Source organism: Falco peregrinus, chromosome 11 (assembly GCF_023634155.1).
Source record: "Falco peregrinus isolate bFalPer1 chromosome 11, bFalPer1.pri, whole genome shotgun sequence".
NCBI classification, from domain to species: Eukaryota; Metazoa; Chordata; class Aves; order Falconiformes; family Falconidae; genus Falco; species Falco peregrinus.
Genome location: NC_073731.1, coordinates 11,240,926 through 11,262,042, shown reverse-complemented (window position 1 = coordinate 11,262,042; position 21,117 = coordinate 11,240,926). Strand labels below are relative to the sequence as shown.

General features: G+C 38.9%; 1 protein-coding gene across 1 annotated transcript in view; it reads left to right on the top strand.

The window, feature by feature from the left end:
• The window catches only part of RMDN2 (regulator of microtubule dynamics 2), a 50,206-nt gene extending 30,005 nt beyond the window's left edge, over positions 1-20,201 (top strand). The window contains exons 8-11 of the mRNA XM_055816386.1: positions 5,698-5,796; positions 7,549-7,602; positions 7,692-7,772; positions 18,099-20,201. Coding sequence (XP_055672361.1) covers positions 5,698-5,796; positions 7,549-7,602; positions 7,692-7,772; positions 18,099-18,152 — 288 coding nt within the window. The 3' untranslated portion in view covers positions 18,153-20,201. The remainder of the gene's footprint in view (positions 1-5,697; positions 5,797-7,548; positions 7,603-7,691; positions 7,773-18,098) is intronic.
• Positions 20,202-21,117: the final 916 nt, after the last annotated feature.

Below are 21,117 nucleotides of genomic sequence, written 5' to 3'. Positions count from 1 at the left end.
TTGCAGCAGTGGGGGTTTGTCTATGATGCAAAGCCAGTGACAATGGTGTGCTACCTTGTCTAAAAAACAATTTTTACTGTTTCTTATTTCTCTCACCATCATAAAGCCAGTAGAGCTATACAAAACAGGAAGATTCTGTTTGGATGTGTATATCATCTCAGCTTTGTTAGAAAATTACGTCTGGTATTGCGATCAGGCAAGATTTTCACCAGTCGTTTCAGAGATGTCATGGTGGGCAAAATTTTGCCTGACACCTGCTGTGTTTAGAAGAAGCCAGGTATAGCTCTGATGCTTTTTATTTTGTTTTGCAGAGGTCACAGGAGGGAAAATGCCCTGTTTCTTTATGGATTGAGCAAACATAACTGAATGCCACTAGTAATAGATAACTGCAGGACCATACCAAATGTTATTTTAATACTGCCTTTCCCAGAGCTCATACGAACTTCTTCTGTGTGGTGGTAATTTTTTTCCAGGGTAGCTTTAGTGATAATGGATAATAGGAAAAGATGATTACCATATAAGTGTAATGAAGATACTTTATAATATCTAGTAAGCAAAGTAAACTGGTTTTTAGTATGTAAAAGACATGTTACTATTCCAAAGAAAAACTGTAGCAAAACAATTTTTATTTAAATGTCTTTGATGGATGAAGCTTTTCCTTCTCAGCCTTCTGTGACAAAACCAGGCTTTGTTAAGTATGTATCTTTTAGGGAAGGTTTAATGTTTTAAATATATGCTTGGGTTGGTTCACATGATGTAAAATAAGTACAGTGTTTAGGGGCCTTTCAAGTTTCAGCTTTGTTTTTGTTAAGAGAAAGTGAAATCTACTTTGCTTTTCAGATCAGCAAGAAATATTTATTAGAAGTGAATTGATCCGTAGTGTGTGGTGTATGGGAATTAGTTTTCCTTCCTTAGAGTTTTGGATGCAATTATCTGTTAATCCTTTATAATTGTGTGTTTGTCAGTTGTTTTTTTTTAGTGTGTTAATGTTTAGAATAGATTTTAAAACACAAGATTTTTATGTTAAGACTTACGGCTACTTGCAATTACAGGACTGGCGTAAAACAATGGGTATTTGTGAAACTGGACCAGAGCCTCTAGTAAATGCTAGTGGGGTGTTAAAAGTCCGTTCTCTTGGGATTTTCTTTTTGCAGGTTACATGTCATGTGTTGGATTCAACTGTGGCGTATCCCAGTATCTGGGTTACACAGATTGACCCGTTTCCTTTGTCTGTGTGCTCTCTAAGTCTCTTTCCTTACTGGAAAGTGAAAAGCCCAGGGAATTCAAGTTGGATAAATGCCTGAATGGCTGTGCAGACTGTCCTGGTTCCTCAGCTGGCAAAAAAAGAGAGTATTTGTGTTGGAAGCCAATATTTTAAAACTGCTGTCCAGTTACTTAATCTCTTCCAGAAGTAAAAACATTGCAAAATTGTTTAATACAATTTTACATTATATATTGTAATAAAAAAGAAAAAGAAACTCTCTGGAGATATTTAAGTAGGTGCTATTAATATTTTACTGAAGCTGGATCAATGGGATGATTTTCCTTTATGGAAGACAATTGTGTGGTCTGTCTTCAGTGAGCTATTAGCAAGGGAACATGGGAGGAACAAATCCTTTAGGGCTGCAGGTCAGTCCTGGCTGTATTTTCATTCCAAGTGGGTTAGTTTCCTTGGTACCAACATCCTGGAATTTGAAAAGATCTGTCAATGGGCAGGGTTTGTGTCTCATCAAAAACAAGCAGAAGACAAAAAACCAAATTCCAGCCAGTGTTTTAGTTCATATGTGATTTTTGCTGATCCTAGGCTAAAGGAGAGAACAGGATGTTAGGAAATCCCTTTTCCCAGTATTTAGGGGAGAACTACGTTTTCTGCCTTGGTCTTCAGAAGAACAAGAGGCCTGATAGGAGCATGCTGGGTGCAAACTTTACAGTCAGCTGCATTAAACTCTGTGGGTGGCTTTCTTCCACCTCGGGTATTAGTAGAGATCTGTGTAGAATAAATGCATGAGAGCTTGTTGTTTGACGGATCTATAGGAGAGATTGAGACAAGTATCTCTGTTAGCTTTGGGGTGCTGTAGTGTGGCCTCTCCTTGGCAGAGGCCAGGCTGTTGTGACCCATGCCCCTCCAGCCCTAGGGATGTTCAGGAGTTGGCTGGTGCTCCCTTGGGCTTTTGATTTTGCTGGAGTGAGTGGGACTAGCTCTCCTCATGTGCGGCAGCTGGGGAGTGATGTTCCTCAAGCGACCCAGTACATTAAAACCCGATATTCTGTGGTAACACAGGGTGCCTTGCAGTGCTCTTGTGAATTTTCAGGCTGCTGGGGAGACTAACATCAGGGCTGGGGAGACCTGAAAAAACAAAACTCACTTGAAGTTTAGAAGTCATCTGCAGGGCAAGGACAGTCTTCATTCTTTAATTTTGTTGTTGTAGCTATTACTTGCTGCAGTGGCTGTTTTTCTTATTCCTTTCTGCTGTCCTATACCATTCTTGGAACATGCATTAAGTGAAATCATTGTTGTGCTGAAGTTGATAACAGTTACAGTCTCTGTACTTGACTTTGTATGGACCTCCACATATGCTTTGCACTATTTGGAATAACCTTGACTGTAAAAGTCAAATTTGCACTACACTAGAGCATGTTACACCAGGGTTTCTGTTGCCTGCGCTTGCTCATACACGGAGAATGCTTAATAAAGTTGGTATAGTAGGAATGATGATTCCGTGTCACTAAACGTGGTGTAAGATTTGCTCTAATAAAGTTATTTCAGATTAAAGACTGCATGTATATGTTTAGGGGAAAGGTATAATTTCCTGTTCATCTTTATTGCTCCAGGACGCAATTTTGTGTCTTGTATAAAACAGGTCTTCTCCACTTGTCCCGCCTCAGTGATGGGGGAGTGCAGACTGACTCAGGTTGGGTGTGGTGAAGCTGTTGGGATGGGACTCACCTCACCTGTCTTTAGCCATCCACAAGGTATAACTGTCTGTGCTCCTTTTGTAGCTGAAGGAAAGACAGACAAGAGTGTCCATCCCTGGCTAATGTAGGCCAAGAGGAATTGCCTAGTGGGAATACCTCTCTCTGTATCGCCGGTGCAAGGAACCTGGACAACTCGCATAACTAGGCACTTCATTTATGGATGGCTAGAGTTAGCTGCAATGAATTCATCAAGCTAGTGGCATATAAGTCTGACTGCTCAAAACATTACAGAACTCTCAGACTATCAGTGTAACAGTCACAAAGTATAATGCTGGAGCCAGTGCATGTTAAAGAAAACTCACTATTGTGCATACGTGCCTTTTGCTTTCAAACATTGTTTTAGGTTGGTGGGATTTGTAATGTAAAAATGGCCAAGTGCCTATATGTTTGGGCTTTTTAAAGTTTGAATAGTGCAAAGCAGCACCCAAGCCAGGCAAAATAAAGACTAAAACCTCAGTAAATCAGTTCTGATTAAATCTTGTAAGAAAACAAAACAACTGCCAGGAAGAAGTTGTGTTTCAATGGGTAATTATAACTCCACATGGAAAAACTGCAATTTTGTTTCCTCGCTGTTGCATAACAGGAGACACGTGTGTGGTAATTGTATCTGTGAAGTGTACGTGTGTCTCCAGGGTGTTGTGTGGTCTTGCAGAAAACAGTGTAAGCATATACATTCCTTACATTCCCTTTATTTCTGCCCCCCTGTAAGCTACCTCTATGTCTATATGATGGACCTCGAAATACAGAAAACCCCTTCTTCTTCCAAGAATGGAGAATGCTGCAGGAGTGGATTGGTGTGAGCAATACTTTTGCAAAAATTCTTTCAATATATCTCAGAAACTATAGAGCAGCTAAGGAAATTAAATGTGTGAGGAAATTATATACATCGCTACAATGTGAAGGTTTAACCAGCATGCTGCAGTGTGTTACAGAGTGTGAAAGCACTGCAGTGCGGAGTGGGGAAACATCCTGTTGCTTCAATGAAGAACAACTCCGGGATTGCTGGAGAGCTTTTGTAAAAAACACTTAATTCCCTTAGAAGACGCTTCAAGAGTGGGATATGTGAAAGAAAGAGGGTGGAAAAAAGCTTTTTTTTTTCTTAATATTGTTTCTCTCTGGAATATAATTTTTAGTGGTTTTGTGTGAAAGACTTAGTGACGGCATTTAACAAATAAGGCATTGGACCCTGCCGAACAACCAGCAGGACTGGACGAGGATGCCTTCTGTCTCCAAGCAGTGTTGCTCTTATGTAGCTAGAGTAATTGGGGCCAGATGGAAAACATGGTTCTATGTGTTTTCCTGTTGCGTGCTGGCCTGTATTTGTACTCTTTGCAATGGTATTTTTAGGGCAGTTTGCAACAAGAAATACGTAGAGCTTGATGTCTGTTCAAGAGAGAAGCATTCTGGTTGATGACTGTGGGTAGTTATGGGTGGATGGATTTTTATATTTTACCATGATTAACTGACATCTACTGGATAATTGCTGGATTTAGCTGGAGAGGGCGGGGGAAGCAGCAACAGCCCTGAAGAGATTGAGAAGCCAGGGAGTGAAGCAGGAATAATCTACAGCTATCCAAAACCATTTTAATTTTTACAGCAGTAGGACAGACTTGAATTCAAGGCTCAACTCTGTTCTTTGAATTGCGGCTCCCTCTGAAAAAGAGATGTCCCTGTGTGACTTACATTTCACCTCCAGGTCTCCAGTGAGAGGTTCTCTTTCTTTGCCTGTGTATATCCTTTCTCTGTGTTGCCTCTGCATAGACCAGGCCAGAAATTTCTAGGAAACCATAGAACCTTGGGTTTTAGCATTTTTAAACTCGTCTGTACTTTGTGACAGGAGCCATCAGTGCTGTGGTTCAAATACCGATGTGAAGGAATAAAGTCCTGACTTTTCTTTATGGATGTAGTAGATGTGTCCGAAGGAGGGTGGCTTCACTTCTCCATTTAAACAGGCTCCAGTTTGCCATCGCATTTCTTAGCAGCTCCATCCTTCGTTAGAGATGTGAGGTGTATTCTGCCAGGTTAGGCGATGGAGCCGAGTACCTTACGACAGTAACCAGAGCAGTTTCTGTCAGTATATGTCAGGGAGGAAGTCACGTACATTGTGTGGCCATGTGACAGTTCCCTGAAGTCCTTTTATAGCAGCCCATCTTCCTGAAAGGGAAGGTCTTTGGCAAGTCTTACTTGTCAGATTTTCAGAGGAAAAATTGAAGCCTATTTCTGAACAGTGGTTGTTGCCAGCTTTCATGTGACAAAGGAACTTGTTTGCAAGCGCCAAAAGCACTCACATTTTGACTGTAGCAACAGCTTTTCATAACACTGAAAAGTAGTCAAGTACATGAACTATCATGCTAAGCTGTATGTCTCATGAAAACCTTTTAAAGTTTTAAAGCACTGTTTATAGCTGTAGGTTTTAAAATATGCCGAGGTCTTATGAAACCTAAACTGTACTTTAAGCTTTGTACATTGGAATAATCTCATATCAATGATGTTGTGTTTTATCATGTGTTTCTTAATCTGTACAGTACCTGTTAAGAGAATCTAAAATCTAAAAGGCTGTGTGTGCTTTGAGCTGGCAAATTGAGAGTATAAAACGTTCTTTTACAGGTTCTTTTGCAAAATAAGTTGTACTAGTACAGTGGCACAGGGCAGTATTTACTCCAAAACTGAGAAGCAACCCTAAAGACTTTTGATTTTTTTATTATTTCATTATCATTATAGGTAGCTCAGTTGTCTTGGATTGAAAAGAAAGTAGCTACTGCTCTCTTTGGGACTCCACCAACTTCAACAGTAGAAGAAGCGTTGCAGAATTTCCTTAAGGTAAGTCCTAGCCAAGGGTTTCCCTGTGTGACTGTTTACCAGCTGCTATATGTCACATATATATATATATATATATATATGCTACATATACTGTTGTCAAGGTGTCTGCTCAACAGATCAGTAGCTATAAATCCAGGGCGCTCTTACATACCACAGAACTCTCTACTGAAAGACTTTCTCTTTTCTGTTTTGAAATTAGTTTGGAGATGAGTGGGTAGCACCTTTCTTCTCTTTCTTTAGTTTTAGGGAATTCTGCAATGACTTGACATGGTTAATAGTTATTGGATTTAATGCGAGATGGATATAGATAAGTTACTTATGTCATTGAAACAAATTAACCATAGCAGTAACCGATGATTTGCCCTTTTCTGCAAGAAGGTTAACAAGGAAGGCAAGGCAAGGCAAACTTTGACATTGTGACACTTCTCCTTTTCTGATCTGAAGCTCTTTTAGTTGCATTTCAATAGAAACCTTTCTTGTTTGTGGAGATGAAATTATCTTCGTAGTGAAGTGGAAAAGAAAGCTCTGTCATATAGGTCCATGTTCCTGGGCATTCTACTTGAATGCACAGTTTTTTTAATAAACCTGTCTTTCAGTGTCTTTCATATGAATCATTTCTACTTCTGGAGCTGAAAAATACAAGTTTTTCACTTGACTGAATTCAAAGCATAAACTTCTGTCATTGCAATTACTTTCAGACAATTTCTCAAAGGAATTGGACAAGCATATTTTCTTCACTATCAAAAGTGCTTGTTTTCGTTCTTAATCTGTTTAAAGATGGAATGATCTCCTGAATTTTGGACAATACAATATGTTGCCATTTTCCCAGTTTAAGAGATTTTTATCTTTAAGGTCAAACTCCAAAGGTGGTAGAAACAATTTGAAATGTTCACTTTAGCTTCAGGATATTTTGTGGTGAGCTGAAGAGTGACTGTGGTTTTAGGTCATCTTCTGCAACAAAAATTAAATTACTGTCTAAAAGGCAACTGTTTGGGTTTCTTTTTCAGTTGTTTGATAATACACAGTTGTGGTAAAAGCAGCATTGTTTTGTTCTAAGGATTACAGCTACTATAAATTTCACTGATGTAATTTTTCTCTCCCAAAAGCTGTTTGTTGATTAAAGCTGCTTCTTGGTTAGTAGCTAATTGGTAAACATTTTTACTCATCTTTCAAGCTTCTACATCCTTGATATCTTTTAAGAGGAAGACAATCCTGAACTTTTTTAATGACCTGAACTTTTCAGGGGATGGTAATATGAAAAGAAAGGTGAACACAGAATTGGGTCTGCGAAAGAAAAATAATTACAAAGTTGATGAATACAGTTCATTACAAATTACACAAAGTGTGAGTGGTTGGTTGCTTGTTTATTTTTATGATGAGGAAATAAATATTAATAATCTAGAGAGAACAGTGTCTTCCAGCCCACTGTGTAAGTGAATTAATCCAATAGATACTCTGTAGAATGATCTGGTATCTTTAAAAAGCACTTAGGGAGAGGGGAGAGCAAGCAGTACCAAACATTTTTACATGTTCAATATCAGCACCTTATGTGCCAGGTTTAGGGTTTGAGTTTTGGATGTTCTTTTTTTCTTGCATTTGTTTTGAAGTGCTAAGCAGATTGCGGTGCACACGGTAGGGATGATTCAGTCTGATATTTGAGGAAGCTTAGTGCATTGCTAAAAATGTTATGCAGACCACATAAATCTCATCACACAAGTCTATTTTCTTTCCTGTTTTTTTTTTATTACTTAGGCTGAAGAAATGCATCCAGGATATTCCAAATGCAATTATGTGTATTTGGCAAAGGTAACCAAGTTCTTTTTAAAAATAATGATTTGTAGACTCTGGTATTCTTACAGTGGTCTGATTGGAAACAAAATGTTTTTTCTTCTCAGTGCTATAAAGATCTTGGCCAGAGAAATAATGCACTGAAGTACTGTGATTCTGCGCTGTCAATTCTCTCAGTTACTAATGAGGTGGGTATTGAGAGTGATAACTTGTTCTCTTGTGACACTGTCTTGTATTGGCACCCATTGTTGCACTGTCAGTAATAACGTAATGTTTTGGTTTTTCCTCTGAACACAGAACCTTCCTTTTTCCTCCACTCTAGGTTAGCTCATTACAGTTGTCTGTATCAACAGCTTTAAAAAAAAAATATCTTTGTTTGGGGAGCTGTCAGGGACTTGTCTGTGTCAGAGGCTGTCAGAAATTGAATCACACTCTTTGTAATTCAACCCATTTCATTAGACTATCTTAAACATAAGCAGTTGAGTGTGTCACTCTAGCTGTGCTGAAATTTTGCCCCAGACCTATTTTTCTCAGTTGAAAGCATTCTGAATTTTTGTCCCACAGTCTGTATTGCTGCTCCGGAAAGCCTCGGGTTTGTGATTCTTGTCAAGACCCCCAGTGCAGTGCGTTAGCTATAGCAGAGGTAGATGAGTTATTCAAGATTGCCTTTGTCTTCAACCGCAGTGCAGTTAAGGAGGCACAATTCTTCCAGTTACATCTGCTGGAACGTAGTTTATTTTATTCTAAGAGATTATTAGATTCTTTGTTATGTCCTTTAGAGTATTTTTAGAATGTGGACACAAAATTTCTACAGATACTTGAGAGATTTTAAGTGATTTAATTTCTCAAATATAAACCAAGTCATGGCAAGAAGATTCACTCTGATCTCATGTAGAAGCAAGCTCCATAATTACCGACCTACGACTGGAAATGTCTTACCATCCTAGAGCGTGACAAGTTCAAACCTGAGCTTTGTCAGCCTAAGGGACCCTCTTTGAGCACAGCAGATGTGGTAGCGAGAGAGGGGTGATTCCAGAGACGAATTGGCCTTATCCCATTTAATTCTTTGAAGTTCAGGAAAAAGACCATTAAATAGCTCTGTAACTTGATTGACAATAAATGCTGTATGTGGAGCACTAACATGTTTATGTCAAGTGTTCCTGCTGGGAAGAAAGACCACTGCATGCCTCACCAGCAGCTGCTCCTGGGTGGCCTCTATTTTTGGCCCAAGTTATAGTATGTACCAATCCTAAATTAAGCAATCATTGCTTAAGTTCAGTCTTTCTTTAAATATGTATTGATACAGATATGACATTAATAATCTCTTAACTCTGCTTCATTCTTTGCTTCCTGTTGAAATGTACCTTCAGCTTGCCTATTACAGAACATAGGAAAGACTGCTGTAAATTATCCATTATTCGGTACCTTACATCTTTGCATGGAAGTAGGACCAATGGCGTAAGGGAGGGAGCATACAACTCAAATTGCTTGAACTCAGCCTGTTTTGTATATATGAGTACTGACTGTGCTGGTGAATTTTTTGTTTTTCCTGTATTCAACTTGCTACAGGCCAGGTGATCTTGCAACGAACTGGAAAATTGCAAACAAACATATATCGCAGAAACTTCTGGCGGGCAGAAGACTGCCTGTGTTTAGTAAACTGGAAGTCATTCAACATATTCATAAAGACTCCTTGAAAAAGTATAGAGATGGTGTAGATTGGGATTCATCTTTCATAACAATAGCTGCAGAAGATTTTGTGACCAAAGGTAGTAGCTGAGGCTCCCCCTGCACTCAGAGGAGAGAGAGGCACATCAGGTGCCCCATCCTGCCTCTCTGTCCCATGATGGCAGAGACTGGATGTGAAGGTATGTGCAAGATGTGTACCTGAGACACCCAGCTGCTAGATTGGGCAGTTAATGAGTGGTGAATCTTGCCTCTGAAGTCCTGTGTCATCAGCCTAAACGTGAGCTGGAGTTCAGTGCATCCTGGGCCACCTGGAGGGGCTTAGTCCGTGGTAAAAGGAATGCCCCATCACATTTCTGAAGTACGGGCAGACCTGAGGAGGAGGGGGAACTCTGAGGTGAGAGCAGGAATTCAGGAGCAGTTTGAGGGGTGGGTGGGTGGGTGTATTCTGGCAAGCAGGGTGGAGATGAGAAAAGAATGACACTGGTATGTGAGCAGAACAAAGAGCAGCAAATGGGCCCCAAAAATCCTCTGTCCCTCTGAAAAGGACAGATGATTTGTCCTCTTCTGTTTTGACTAATTCTATAGATAACACAGATTTTTCTGCTTTGTCTTGTTTACTTGTGATGTGTTTTGAGTTAAGTTTAGAAAAAAAAGTCCAGGAAAGTATGGCATTGGGGCAAGAGTGTGTAATTCAATTTAAAAAAAAAAAAAAGGCAGTCAGCACAAGGTAAAACCAAGTGCATGCTGAAAGGAATTACTATAAAATGGAGATCTGGAACACAAACTGTGCTGATGCTGTTACCTCAAGTCCCGTCTGAATTAGAATATTACATGTTGTTTTGGTTATTGTGTTAGAGAAAGACTGTGACGGATTTGGGGGGGAAACATGTTGAAACTGAAGTGGTTCAGGTCTTGGAGAAATAACATTTAGTCAGGTTGGTTTAAGAGAGGGAAAAGACTGGAGTAAGACAAAAGAGACAGTAATAAAGGGATGCTGATAAAGTGCCTGAATTGACGACAGTGCTGTAAAAGGTGGGGTTCATGGTCTGAAAAAGAAAACACAGGACAGCAGCAGTCTGAGGATTTCTTTCAGTTTGCCACAGCACAGGGTCTCGAGGTTGTCAGAAGCGTGGTATGTTGTCACAGTCATGTGAAACCCATCATTCCCAAGTGTAATCATAGTTTCTCATGTGAATTTTCTCTCTTTCTTCAGGCAGGGGAATTCCTTTATTGTTTTTAAACATTGGCTCCCACTGAGAAACAAGTATATATATAAAGGCATAAAATCAGGCCCAGACTGAGAGAGAGAGCTGCTGGAAAGGTGCCACACTGAGGAAATGTATAGTATTTCACGATACAAATTATTCTGCAGCATAAGTATGAAAAATAATAGTAGACAATGGTTTAGGTTTTGCTGCTGCTGCACATCCACAGTTTCCAGTGACTTCAGTGGGAACCAGAGGTGCTCGGCATCAGTAAAATAGCCAATAGCTTATTTTAATCCTCAGGTCAAAATCTCAGCTTGTCTAACTCAGGGCACTTCTTTGACACTTTGTTTAGAATTCATTTTGTGTCACATTTCAAGTTAAGGGAGATGATTTTTGTCTTGAATATTGTATCGCATCCAAATAGCCCTTCTGTGCCTCTGTTCTATCACTCGCAGAATATACTTTTAATTGAAGGGGTAGAGAGGCTTCCAAACAGAGGTAATTCTAGTTAAAGAAAAAAAAATAAAAATCAGATGGCCAGGTTCAACCCTATTATGAACCTAAAAAAAGATTCCAAAGAAATCATAAAAGAAGAGACAAGTTCTAATGGAACAACTCCTGTAGGTCCTGATACCAGTTTTTAAAAACAGTTTGGCACATTTTTAACTGATCGGTCTATGCATTTTTTTATTTTGAAAGGAAATGCAGGAGATTTGGTGCAAATTACATCCGAAACCAAAACTGATGTTACGGTACTACTTTAGAGAACTTCCCCTTTATCCTCTAAACAAAAACCTTCAATGAATTATATGGTCCTTCCTTGGCCATAAATACTGTCATACTGTAGAGTTGGTACTTCACTGCTGGAGGTGCATGAGACATTAAATTGTTCTGCTTTTCTCTGGTGGCCGTCCAGGTGGATAACCTCAGGGTCCTGGGAAACATTCACCCCTTCAGTAAAAGAGATCCTAATGTTCAGGGCTGCTGTGAGTTACTGTAAAGTGCGTAACAGCTGCTCTGTTTATCTAGTAGATGTTGTATTACCCTTACTGAGACTTAATACTTTGTAGTGTGCTCAAAGCCTTGTTGAGTGTGGCTACATGAAGGGCTGTCGAAACCAGATGTGGTGGACTACTGTGATGGAAACAAATGACTTCTTTAAATTTGAGGAGAAAAATGTAATTTGAATTTGAAAACACAAGCATTTGTCTTGCATATAAAAAAAAACCCAAAACGTGTGTGTGTGTGTGTGCTTGATTAAACACATACCACTTTGCATGTAAGGGGAATAAGACACTAATTTCTTGTTTATAACAGAGATTGTTGGATATTTTCAAGGCTGGAACTTGTAGAAAATTAAGTCTTGATGTAGGATTATAAAATGTAATAGTAAAGAAATTATTTCTTCTTGTATCTGGAGGTGAGCATGGGCATGAGAGTGAACTCCATGCTTGTAGGACCAGTAAGCTCACCATAAGGGATTAACAGCCTAGCAGAGAAGGAGATTAACATTTCAAGCTTCTGGTCTCTGTGACTTTTTTTGGAAAATGAATCTAAAAAGCAGCAGTGACATTACAAAAAATGTAGTTGAAGAAAAACCAAAGACAGCAAAGCAGGAAGAACGCAAAGCAGATCTATTTGCACTGAAAGTTGCTGGAAGTCTTACTTGAAATGCAGATAAAAACTTCCCTGAAGCTGAGAATATATTTTACAAAATTACTGGCGATTTTAAAAGAATAATATTAATTTCAAAAACACTCCCAGGAATTACAAATGAAGGCAATTCAGAGCTGAAATTCAAGTGAGAGATATTTTAGTTATTACAGAAATTGACAGCATTTGCTTGTTACAGGTATGGAATGGCAGGAAGCAGAGATCGTTAAAGACTCTGCTTTCAGCCTCAGCGACATTTGAAACTCTAGAAAAGCCCATGTGGAGAAGGAGGTAAATGTAGTAATGGCTGTATGTTTACACAAGAATGCAGTTGCTGAGGAGAAATCACACTCATAAGATTTTCTTACATTTTTTTACATCACCATAATTGATCTCCCTGGTCATTAATTTACTTTTTTAATATTGTCTGTAAGGAAAAGAGTGGGAGTTACAGAGAGATGGAAGAGAGGGCGGAATATAAACTTTAGCACCCGTCAGTTTTTCCTGTTAAGACAGACCATTTGTATATTTTGAACTTTCCACAACAGATTTTCCAAGAAATGCCTATTCCAGCCACCATAAATTGGTCGCATGTAGCAGACCTTGCTGTGATGTTTCCATCAGATCTCATTTGAAGCTGCTGTGGTAATCTATCCTTCTAAGTAAGAATTTGAGGAGAAAAAGCAATTTCCTTTTGCTTTTAAAGTGAAGAGTACAAATTGTGACTTGTTTGTGAAAAAACTTGCCATTGAAATTATGTGAATAATTTGGGTTAACCTTATAAAAAACGTTTTTGTTTTCTCATCAAACAGAACGTTTTCTTCTCTCAACATCAGCAGCTCAATACAAAATGTCATTGTTTTCAGAGAATATTCGTTCATTTAGATTTTATGCACGTTTTTTCTCCAAATGCCAAGCAAAAGTCCACAGTGTTTCAATGACAAAATAATGGAAGTATCCAGATTTGTGTTCATTTTGAATTCTAGTCTATTGTTTTCCTGCTAATACTGTTTGTGGAGTTGAACAAGAATTTCCTAATAGCTACCACCAACCCAAAATAAGAGTATCTTTTGAATATACTTCAAAAAACTATTCCTTAATTAGTGATTTTGCTTACACCGAATATGAGTGCTTCAAGCTCAGTGAATGAGCCTTTTTAGAACTCATTAAAGAGATCAGATTTCAAACTGTAAAATGCTGCTAAAAATGAGACATTTGTAAATGAGCTGCTAAAAGAATTCGAGACCTCCTATATTTTAAAATATTTTGCACTTCAGAGAATACAGTGTATTTTTCTCTTAGTGATCAGACCGATTTGCTGTCTGCATGTTTTTGAAGTTCTTGCCAAAAGGTTTGTTTGCATTGTCTGCTTATTCTTTCTCCCCCTCTAAAAACGATTCCAAGAAATGATGAAGATATTTTTTGTAGTTCTGTACATAAGGATAAAGTCTATCCTGATAAGTAATGAGCTTATTATTGACTAGTTTATCATGAAGTATTCATTTCAACCTCTTACCAAAGGTTTCAGCACGGTTCTTAGTGCAGCAAGGCTGATCAACCCATGATTCCTCAACACGTGGAGCGTGTCTCCTCGGTGGGTGTGCTGGCGGTGCAGGGGCACACTGGGAGTAGGATTCAGGGAGGTGGTGGTGCAGTGCAGGATGAAGAGGTTCGCAACTGGTTTCTTACTTTTGTAGAGTAGTCAAGCTTCCAGGAGTTTGAAATATATTGTCTCAGAGTCAGTATACAGGGTGAAGGAAAGCCTCAACAGGCATCTTTCTGTAGGGGCTGTAACTGGGCTTGCTCATGTTCAAGCTGTTTCAGTGATGACTGCACGGAAGGAAGGGCTGTAGGTCCCATCGTGGTGGGGCCAGCAGCTGGACAGAAGGGGAATGTCTTAAACACCAAAGCTCCACATTGTGTACAATGGTAAAAGGAAACCAGATTACAGGTGAAACTGTCTTTTAAGGTCTTAGAAAAGAACTAGTGGATAAAAAGGTTACGTGACTATTACTTATTCTAGACTGAATTCTGTGATTTTGTAACGTTTCAACTGGAGTCCTCGAACTAGCCGAACTATTATTCACAGTCTTATGGGTGTGAAAGAGTGTTTCTCCCTCTGCTAGAAGTATAATCAGAAAATGTGGAATTATTGTCAGCTACATATTTTAAAGCTGTGCCTGCCTTGATCCCAAAACTTGTGACATACAGCAGTCATACAGAAGGTTGCAAGTGCATGATTGCATTGGTTTATTGGAATATCTCAGGGGAAAAACAGTATTATGCAATTGTATGCAAATTAATGCCTACTACAGTCACACCATCTGTGACAATCTACCATGAAACTGAGAAGGGATAGCATATAGCTTCATATGATTTATATTGTGCACAAGAGCTATTACTCTTTAATTAATGATCCTTGTGCATGTTTGGAAGTCTCTTCTGTTACAGTCCAGGATTTCTCCTGCAGCTGTGAAGGAATGATACAACTGTACCCAAAAGCAGGAGTGGCTCTGAGCACCTCATTGCCGTTACGGCGTATCAGAGTACGGCTTTGGACCACCCTTGCAGCCCAGCTCTTTTAATGTACCAGGCAACCCCTCTGACTGCAGCGAAACCCTACAGGATGCATGTCAGCTTGGGATTTGGCAGTGGTTGCACACAATCATGTTATAGTTGGCTGGTGTAACCGTTTTGGTTGTGGTCACGGGGGTGTATCATTCTCTGTTGACAGCTGGGACTTTGTCAACAAGTGCACACATGTGCAGTGCCGGGTTGGGTGTTTTTAGGGCATAAGGAAACAATTAGCAGAAATGGAAGGTAAAATCATTATCTTCCAGTCTCTGCTTTAATCGCAGTTTAATTTTTACATGCACATTTATATGTGTATGTCTGTGTGTATATATATTTATCAGGGTTTTTTTTCAGCAGAAATTAACTGTCAAAATGTGGGCTATCTCCAGTTAAGCCAACATTCCTTTTTTCCCACCAGCTCTCTCTTCCGCTCTTGTGTTCAACTCCCTCTCTTCCCTTGTTCAGTCCCTGGCCTCCCAGGTCTTTTTTTCCTGTGCATATCCGCTGTGGATGATGAAACATAAAAGAAAAGCAACTAAATAGGAAGAGGGGAAAATACAGTCACTCATCCTGTAATTTGAATAGCTTTTGTGTAGCACTTTGCAGAACATTTTGAACTCGTATTCAACTCTGAAAATGATATGAGAAGTGTTTAATAAGTTTAATAAGTAAGCCTTGACAGTAGAAAATCAAGGTTGAAAATGGCTGTTTTCAGTCAGTGCTGAACTAAGCCTCAGGGTGAACAAATGGGACTGACATAAATATATTGCATTCCTCCTACAGCTTGCACCTCTTCCTTTCCCTGCTGTGCTCTAAAGGAAGATCAAAGCCTTCCTGCCTTTAAAAAAAAACAAACACCAAAAACCCCAAAAGCCAACCTTATTGTTCATTTTGAGAAAGCCACAGGCCCTAAAATCAATGAGGAAGAGAGTTGGCCAAATACAAGATTTATGGCTTTGTCTTCCTACTAACAGTCAAGCTTTGGGTATTAATGAAGTTTTCACCCTTAAAACTGGAGACTGGTATGCTGAACAGAGCTGTGGCTTCTCTCTCCTTTTAGTGTCACACACTTGGGTCTGGAAGGACTCTGTCCAAAGGTGATGTAATAGTTCCCTTCACTCACCATTCCCAGCTTTGTTTTTAATGCCATTACTGATTTTTTTTCAGTGCTTTTGCCATCTGAGTTCTTACTATTGACTGGAAGCCACTGGCTGAATTAACATAGCCCGTTAAGTAATTTGCAACTTTTACTGATGTAGTCTTGTTTAGAACTGGCAGCCTAGAGGTAGGACTCTTTGTACATTTGCAGTTTCTTCTCCACCTAGTTCTTAGAACAGTCATGGGTTTATTTCATTCTTTTTCTTAAGCCCGGAGGAAGATTCAGGGAAGATTGCCCAATATGTCTGGGACCTTTGCAACTCATTAAAGCTTATTGCCCAATATAATCCTTTGCTTCTAAGGAGAGAGACAATTATACAAAATTGTTTAGAGATACATTTTTTAAATGCTGTATCCTGAGAAGTGAGTAAAGAATCCCATCAACCCATGAAATGCTGAACACTGTTCAGGTATGAGAAAACCTGCATCTTTATCATTTTCGGCTTGGAAAAGTATGAAGACTAGGACCAGATCCAATGAAACCTTTTTCATTTTCTTCATACCATGGGACAATATCTGGCTTTTTACTTTTTTGTTTAATGGACTTTACAGTCATTTTCACAAGATGACCACAGTCAGTACAGAAAAGTGTATTTTCCCTGAATTAATCAACATATTGATACAAATTTTGAGTTTTCCAATTCTTGTTGAAAGCCACAGGCTGGTGCTCCAGGCAGCCTGTAGTGAGCGGGTAGTAAGGGGTGCTGAATTCAGTGTGACATTTCCTTCTGTTAGAGTATTTTGGCAAGAGCTTACTGGCTTTGCTGTGTGTGCCTTTTAAGGCCTCTGATAAATGATTAGGCAGATAGTTTAGCCTATTGTTGCCAGTGGGAGCAAGGCAGCGACTCCAAGAGAAGTGTCCAGCTAATGTATTAATGCCTTAATCCAGACCAATAATATAATGTATTTTGACGTGTCTGGCATATGGTTTCTATCATCTCAATATTCTTCTCTATTCCTCCATGACATTATAGACAACTAACCAAAATAAAGAGAAGCAGGAATTTCTTCACCCGTAAAATGTATTTTAAAATGTCCTGTATTTTGTTCCAGCTCTTTGGTTGATCGGATAATGAAGTGATCCTGAAATTCAGTGATTACTTCACTGTCTGTCTATAGTATTTGCTTTCAGAATTGCCTATGGCATTATCTGGGAAAGAAATTCTGGTCTCTGTCATTAGGAGTACTTGCACAAAATTTGTGATGTGCAAGTGCTTTTCACTTGCACTGTAAAGTACACGCGGGTGCATGTACTGGGTGTTTGGACCCTCACCAGCCTGCAGGTATGAGGTGCTGACTTTTTAGAAATGTGGTTTTAAACCAAGGTGCGTGTCACAAGCTAGAAGTTTTGCAGTGGCAAGTGGATTATATCCAGGAGACATTTCAAAAAATAAGTAGAATAATGGAGGTTTTGTACTGCGGTTACACGTTCATATGCATGTGCCCCTTTCCAAACAGATTATACATATGTCACTGGTTACCTGTGAAAGAGCCTGTGGGATGAGTTTAGTTTAAAGCCCCGTGCAAACTGTGCACTTAAACATCATCCTAAAAGGAGCCTTTCCCTTCTGTCCTAGGAGGTATAATATAGCGTTGGCTCTGGGCATAGCAGATTACTTGCCTCTTGTCCCCCCGTTGGCTCCACTCTGCTATGAGCCCAGTAGCATAGGCAGAGCCCACCAACACCAGTGTGGAAGATACCAAGGGTGTATGTAGTCAGTCCATGGTGGTTATTACAGGTAGGTATGGCTGTATGCACTGAAACCACAATCTAACCTATGTCATTAATTACATTTCCCAGTGTTTTCTTGTTAACTGCATAATAAGTCATTAGCAAGCACCACAGAAATATCTTGAGGGAAAACTGCATGCAGTCGGGTTGCAAGATTGCATAAAGATACAAGGCAAGGCAGTACTTTCTGCAAAGTACACCAACAGAAGTTACAGCCTAAGCTGAAAAGGCTTGCTGGTCTGTTGAGAAAGCTGTTTGTGGCTAACATTTTAAGTGCTTTAACAGAGCTGTAAAGAGAGCGCTGCCATCTGGCTCTTGTTTTCACTTCAAACTTTGTTTGCATTCACTGATGAATTAACTTACTATGCAGTCTTTACATTCTGTGGCCGTTGCAGTTGTGTGTTGTGTCTGTTGTTAGTAAAGAAATGTGGGTAGGCATGTAGGCAAATAGAAGGGATTTATCCTATCGAAGTTGATACACGATTGTCTGTTTCTTTCAGGATAAAGAGGCCCAGAAAGACTTAGAGGCTTTACTTCTCACACTGAAGCTGTGACACGTCGCACTTTTTAACTCTTCATGCTGTTATAAAATTGCAAAACTAAAATGAGACATCTGTAGTGACTGGGAACTGCGACTGAATTCCAGCTAAGTCAATGGGAAAACTGTCATTGATTTTGGTTGGCTTGGATCGTGGCCTTTAAGCATCTGGCAATTGTGATATGAAAATGATGAATTAATTTTTGATTATTTATAATCTTGTACTGAAGTTTAATTTTAGATTGCTGACACTGTGAGTCTGATTCTCTGAACATGAAGTCCACTGCTGGCAATGGACATACTGGGGATTAGAATGCAAAATGCTTAAATCTCACTCTTTGAAAGATTAATCGACTAGTATGTGATGCCAGCATAGAATCGTGTGTAGCAAAAACAAACAAACAGATGTTTCTATAGTAAATTATATTTGTATCAACTAATTTGCACAGATCTGTACAGAAGAAAATCATGAATGTTTATGTTTACACATTTCTCTACTCTTATAAAATTAGTATCTTGTTAAAGAAAAAGCTGTTGCCTCTGCAGAGTTCTTTTTACTTTAAACCTTTTGGGTTTACATGGAAATGTGAAAACTTTACAAATTAAATATTGAAGTTATATTTTATTTGTAACATCAAGTACAATATTAAAAATCAGACCAATGAAATCCAGTGGTTTAGATTAATCTATTACAGCTGTGATGTTTAATGGATTTGTTACAGGATGTCCACAAGTTTGTGAATCCTAGCTCTTTCTCTTCAAACAGTTGCCTAGCATGGTAGCATCAGTGTGTCTTCAGAGAACCTAGTCCAGCATTTGATCGTCACTAACGTTTTGTATCATCTCTATAACATAACCTGTACATAAAAATAAGCTAATTAGAGACCTACTACTTCTATCTGAGTGTGTAGGACAGCAAAGTTTCCAGTAAAGTGGAACAGGTAAGGAAAGGATTTTGTTCACCAGTGGACCGATCCAGAATTCACCAAAGTCTGTAGAAGAATAAAGGCTAGTTTTCCAGTTTTCATTGGCTTTTAATTCAGGGTCTTAGTCTTGATGCAGGGAGTGTATCTGGAAGAAGTAAACATTTCTGTTAAAGGAAATACAATTGGATAAGGGCAACTGTACATTCCCTTGACCTGTTTGATGCGTAAGATAACATGGACCAGTTTATGGCTAAGACAAGGACGAGTCATGACACCTATATATGGAACTAGCGTTTTAGATAGATGGGGAGCACTGAAATTAGCAAGTAAGAACTGAAGTCGCTGCAACAAAGATCTAAAAATTGGGCAGATGTGAAGGAGTGTATACACATACAACTGAAGTATGTCATAGTAAGAGTGAGCCGTAACTACTAACAACAGAAGGTAATAGGTGCAGTAGACTGGAAGAAGACAAATGTTTAGAGTTACATTTGAATTTAACCTGACTCCATGACTCATAAAGTACAGAGATTTCAGAAAGTGGGGCTGTCCATTTTTTCAAACATTTTCTTTAAAAATATCTTTTCAGACATGCAACCGTTACTGTGAGAGATCACTGAAAAAAATCTGAGAGTTCAGAACTGGTTCTGAGTTCTCACTGTTATCTTCATGGTTTTCATTATCCTGAAGATCTTTACAAATTGAAATACGCATTTTAGTTGTTTTTAAAGTTCATTCTGAGGAAAAACAGTTCCCATACCTCTTTTTCAATTCCAGACTTTGCTTTTTTTCATACACAATTTCAGAGAAAAGGAGAAATGCCATATGAGATAAATCCTACCAAAGAATTCCTTCAGTGACAGAATAACTGAGTTGTGAACAGAGAAGCTGCAAAGGTGGCGCATCTTGATTTTGGTAAGGGCTTTTGGTAGAGTTTGCTTTTGACATTTCCATAGCCAATGTAGGAAGCATAGTTTAAATTATCTACGAGAATGATTTGTACTTTGGGTTGTTCTTGGCATTTCACTATCACCTAGGAGGATGTAATAAGGAGGCCTTTACTTAAATCAATTTTATGTTCATTGATACACTTTATAAAATAGGTTGGATTATGTAATAAATATTTAATTTTCAAGCAATTATTGCTGATAAAGTCTGAAACTGTTGAAGGAATCTGTTAGAATAAGAGGTTATTTAACTTAAATGCTGAATTTAGGTGGCATAAATAGGATTTGCTTCATTAAGGGCAAATAGAAAGTGTTGAATTCAAGTAATTAACAGAGGATGGAGGGGAACATGGCTGGTTGTGGCAATTCTCTGGAAAAGGACATGCAGATTCCAGTGAGGAGCAAGGTAATCACTGGGCAATAATGTCATGTTTTTGTGGAAAAGCAAATTTTATACTAGTCTGAATAAATAAACATTCCCCATTAAATTCACATGAAATAACCTTTTACTTTAATTAAGTCTAATAAGGTCTAATGAGGTCTGAGCTGGAATACTATATCTAGTTTCAGGCACCACATTTCAAGGAGGTTGGGGGCTAATTGGAAAGAGTCCAGCAGAGAGACAAGAAAGATCAGACTGCTAGGCAACATAATTTTGTGAGTAAAAATCAAAAGAATTTGGTTTGTTTAGTCTGCAGGAGCAATGACTAAAGGAGTATTCACATTTGTAAAAAGCTAATGCTGAGAAGACAGTAAAAAAAAAAAAACCAACCCAAAATCTTGTTCTTCTAATCCCCCATGCATAGGACAAGAAGTAATTGCCTACCTTTAGATTAGGCATTAGAAGAAAATAATCCTGATGGTAACTGTGCAAAGCCCTGCCATACATTTCCTGACAACATTATAAAATCATTTACACAAGTTTTAAGAAAAAGTTAAACAAAGAAAACTTCAAACATTCACAACGTTTAAGGCACAGTTCATCCTCTGGCAGAGGCTGGACTAAACGACTTCTTCAGATCCCTCCTGGCCTTGCTGTCCCTGGGGCGTGCATGGCTCCAGCCCCCGACGAGCCACAGACATTTCTGCTGCGTTTCTGCAGTCGGTG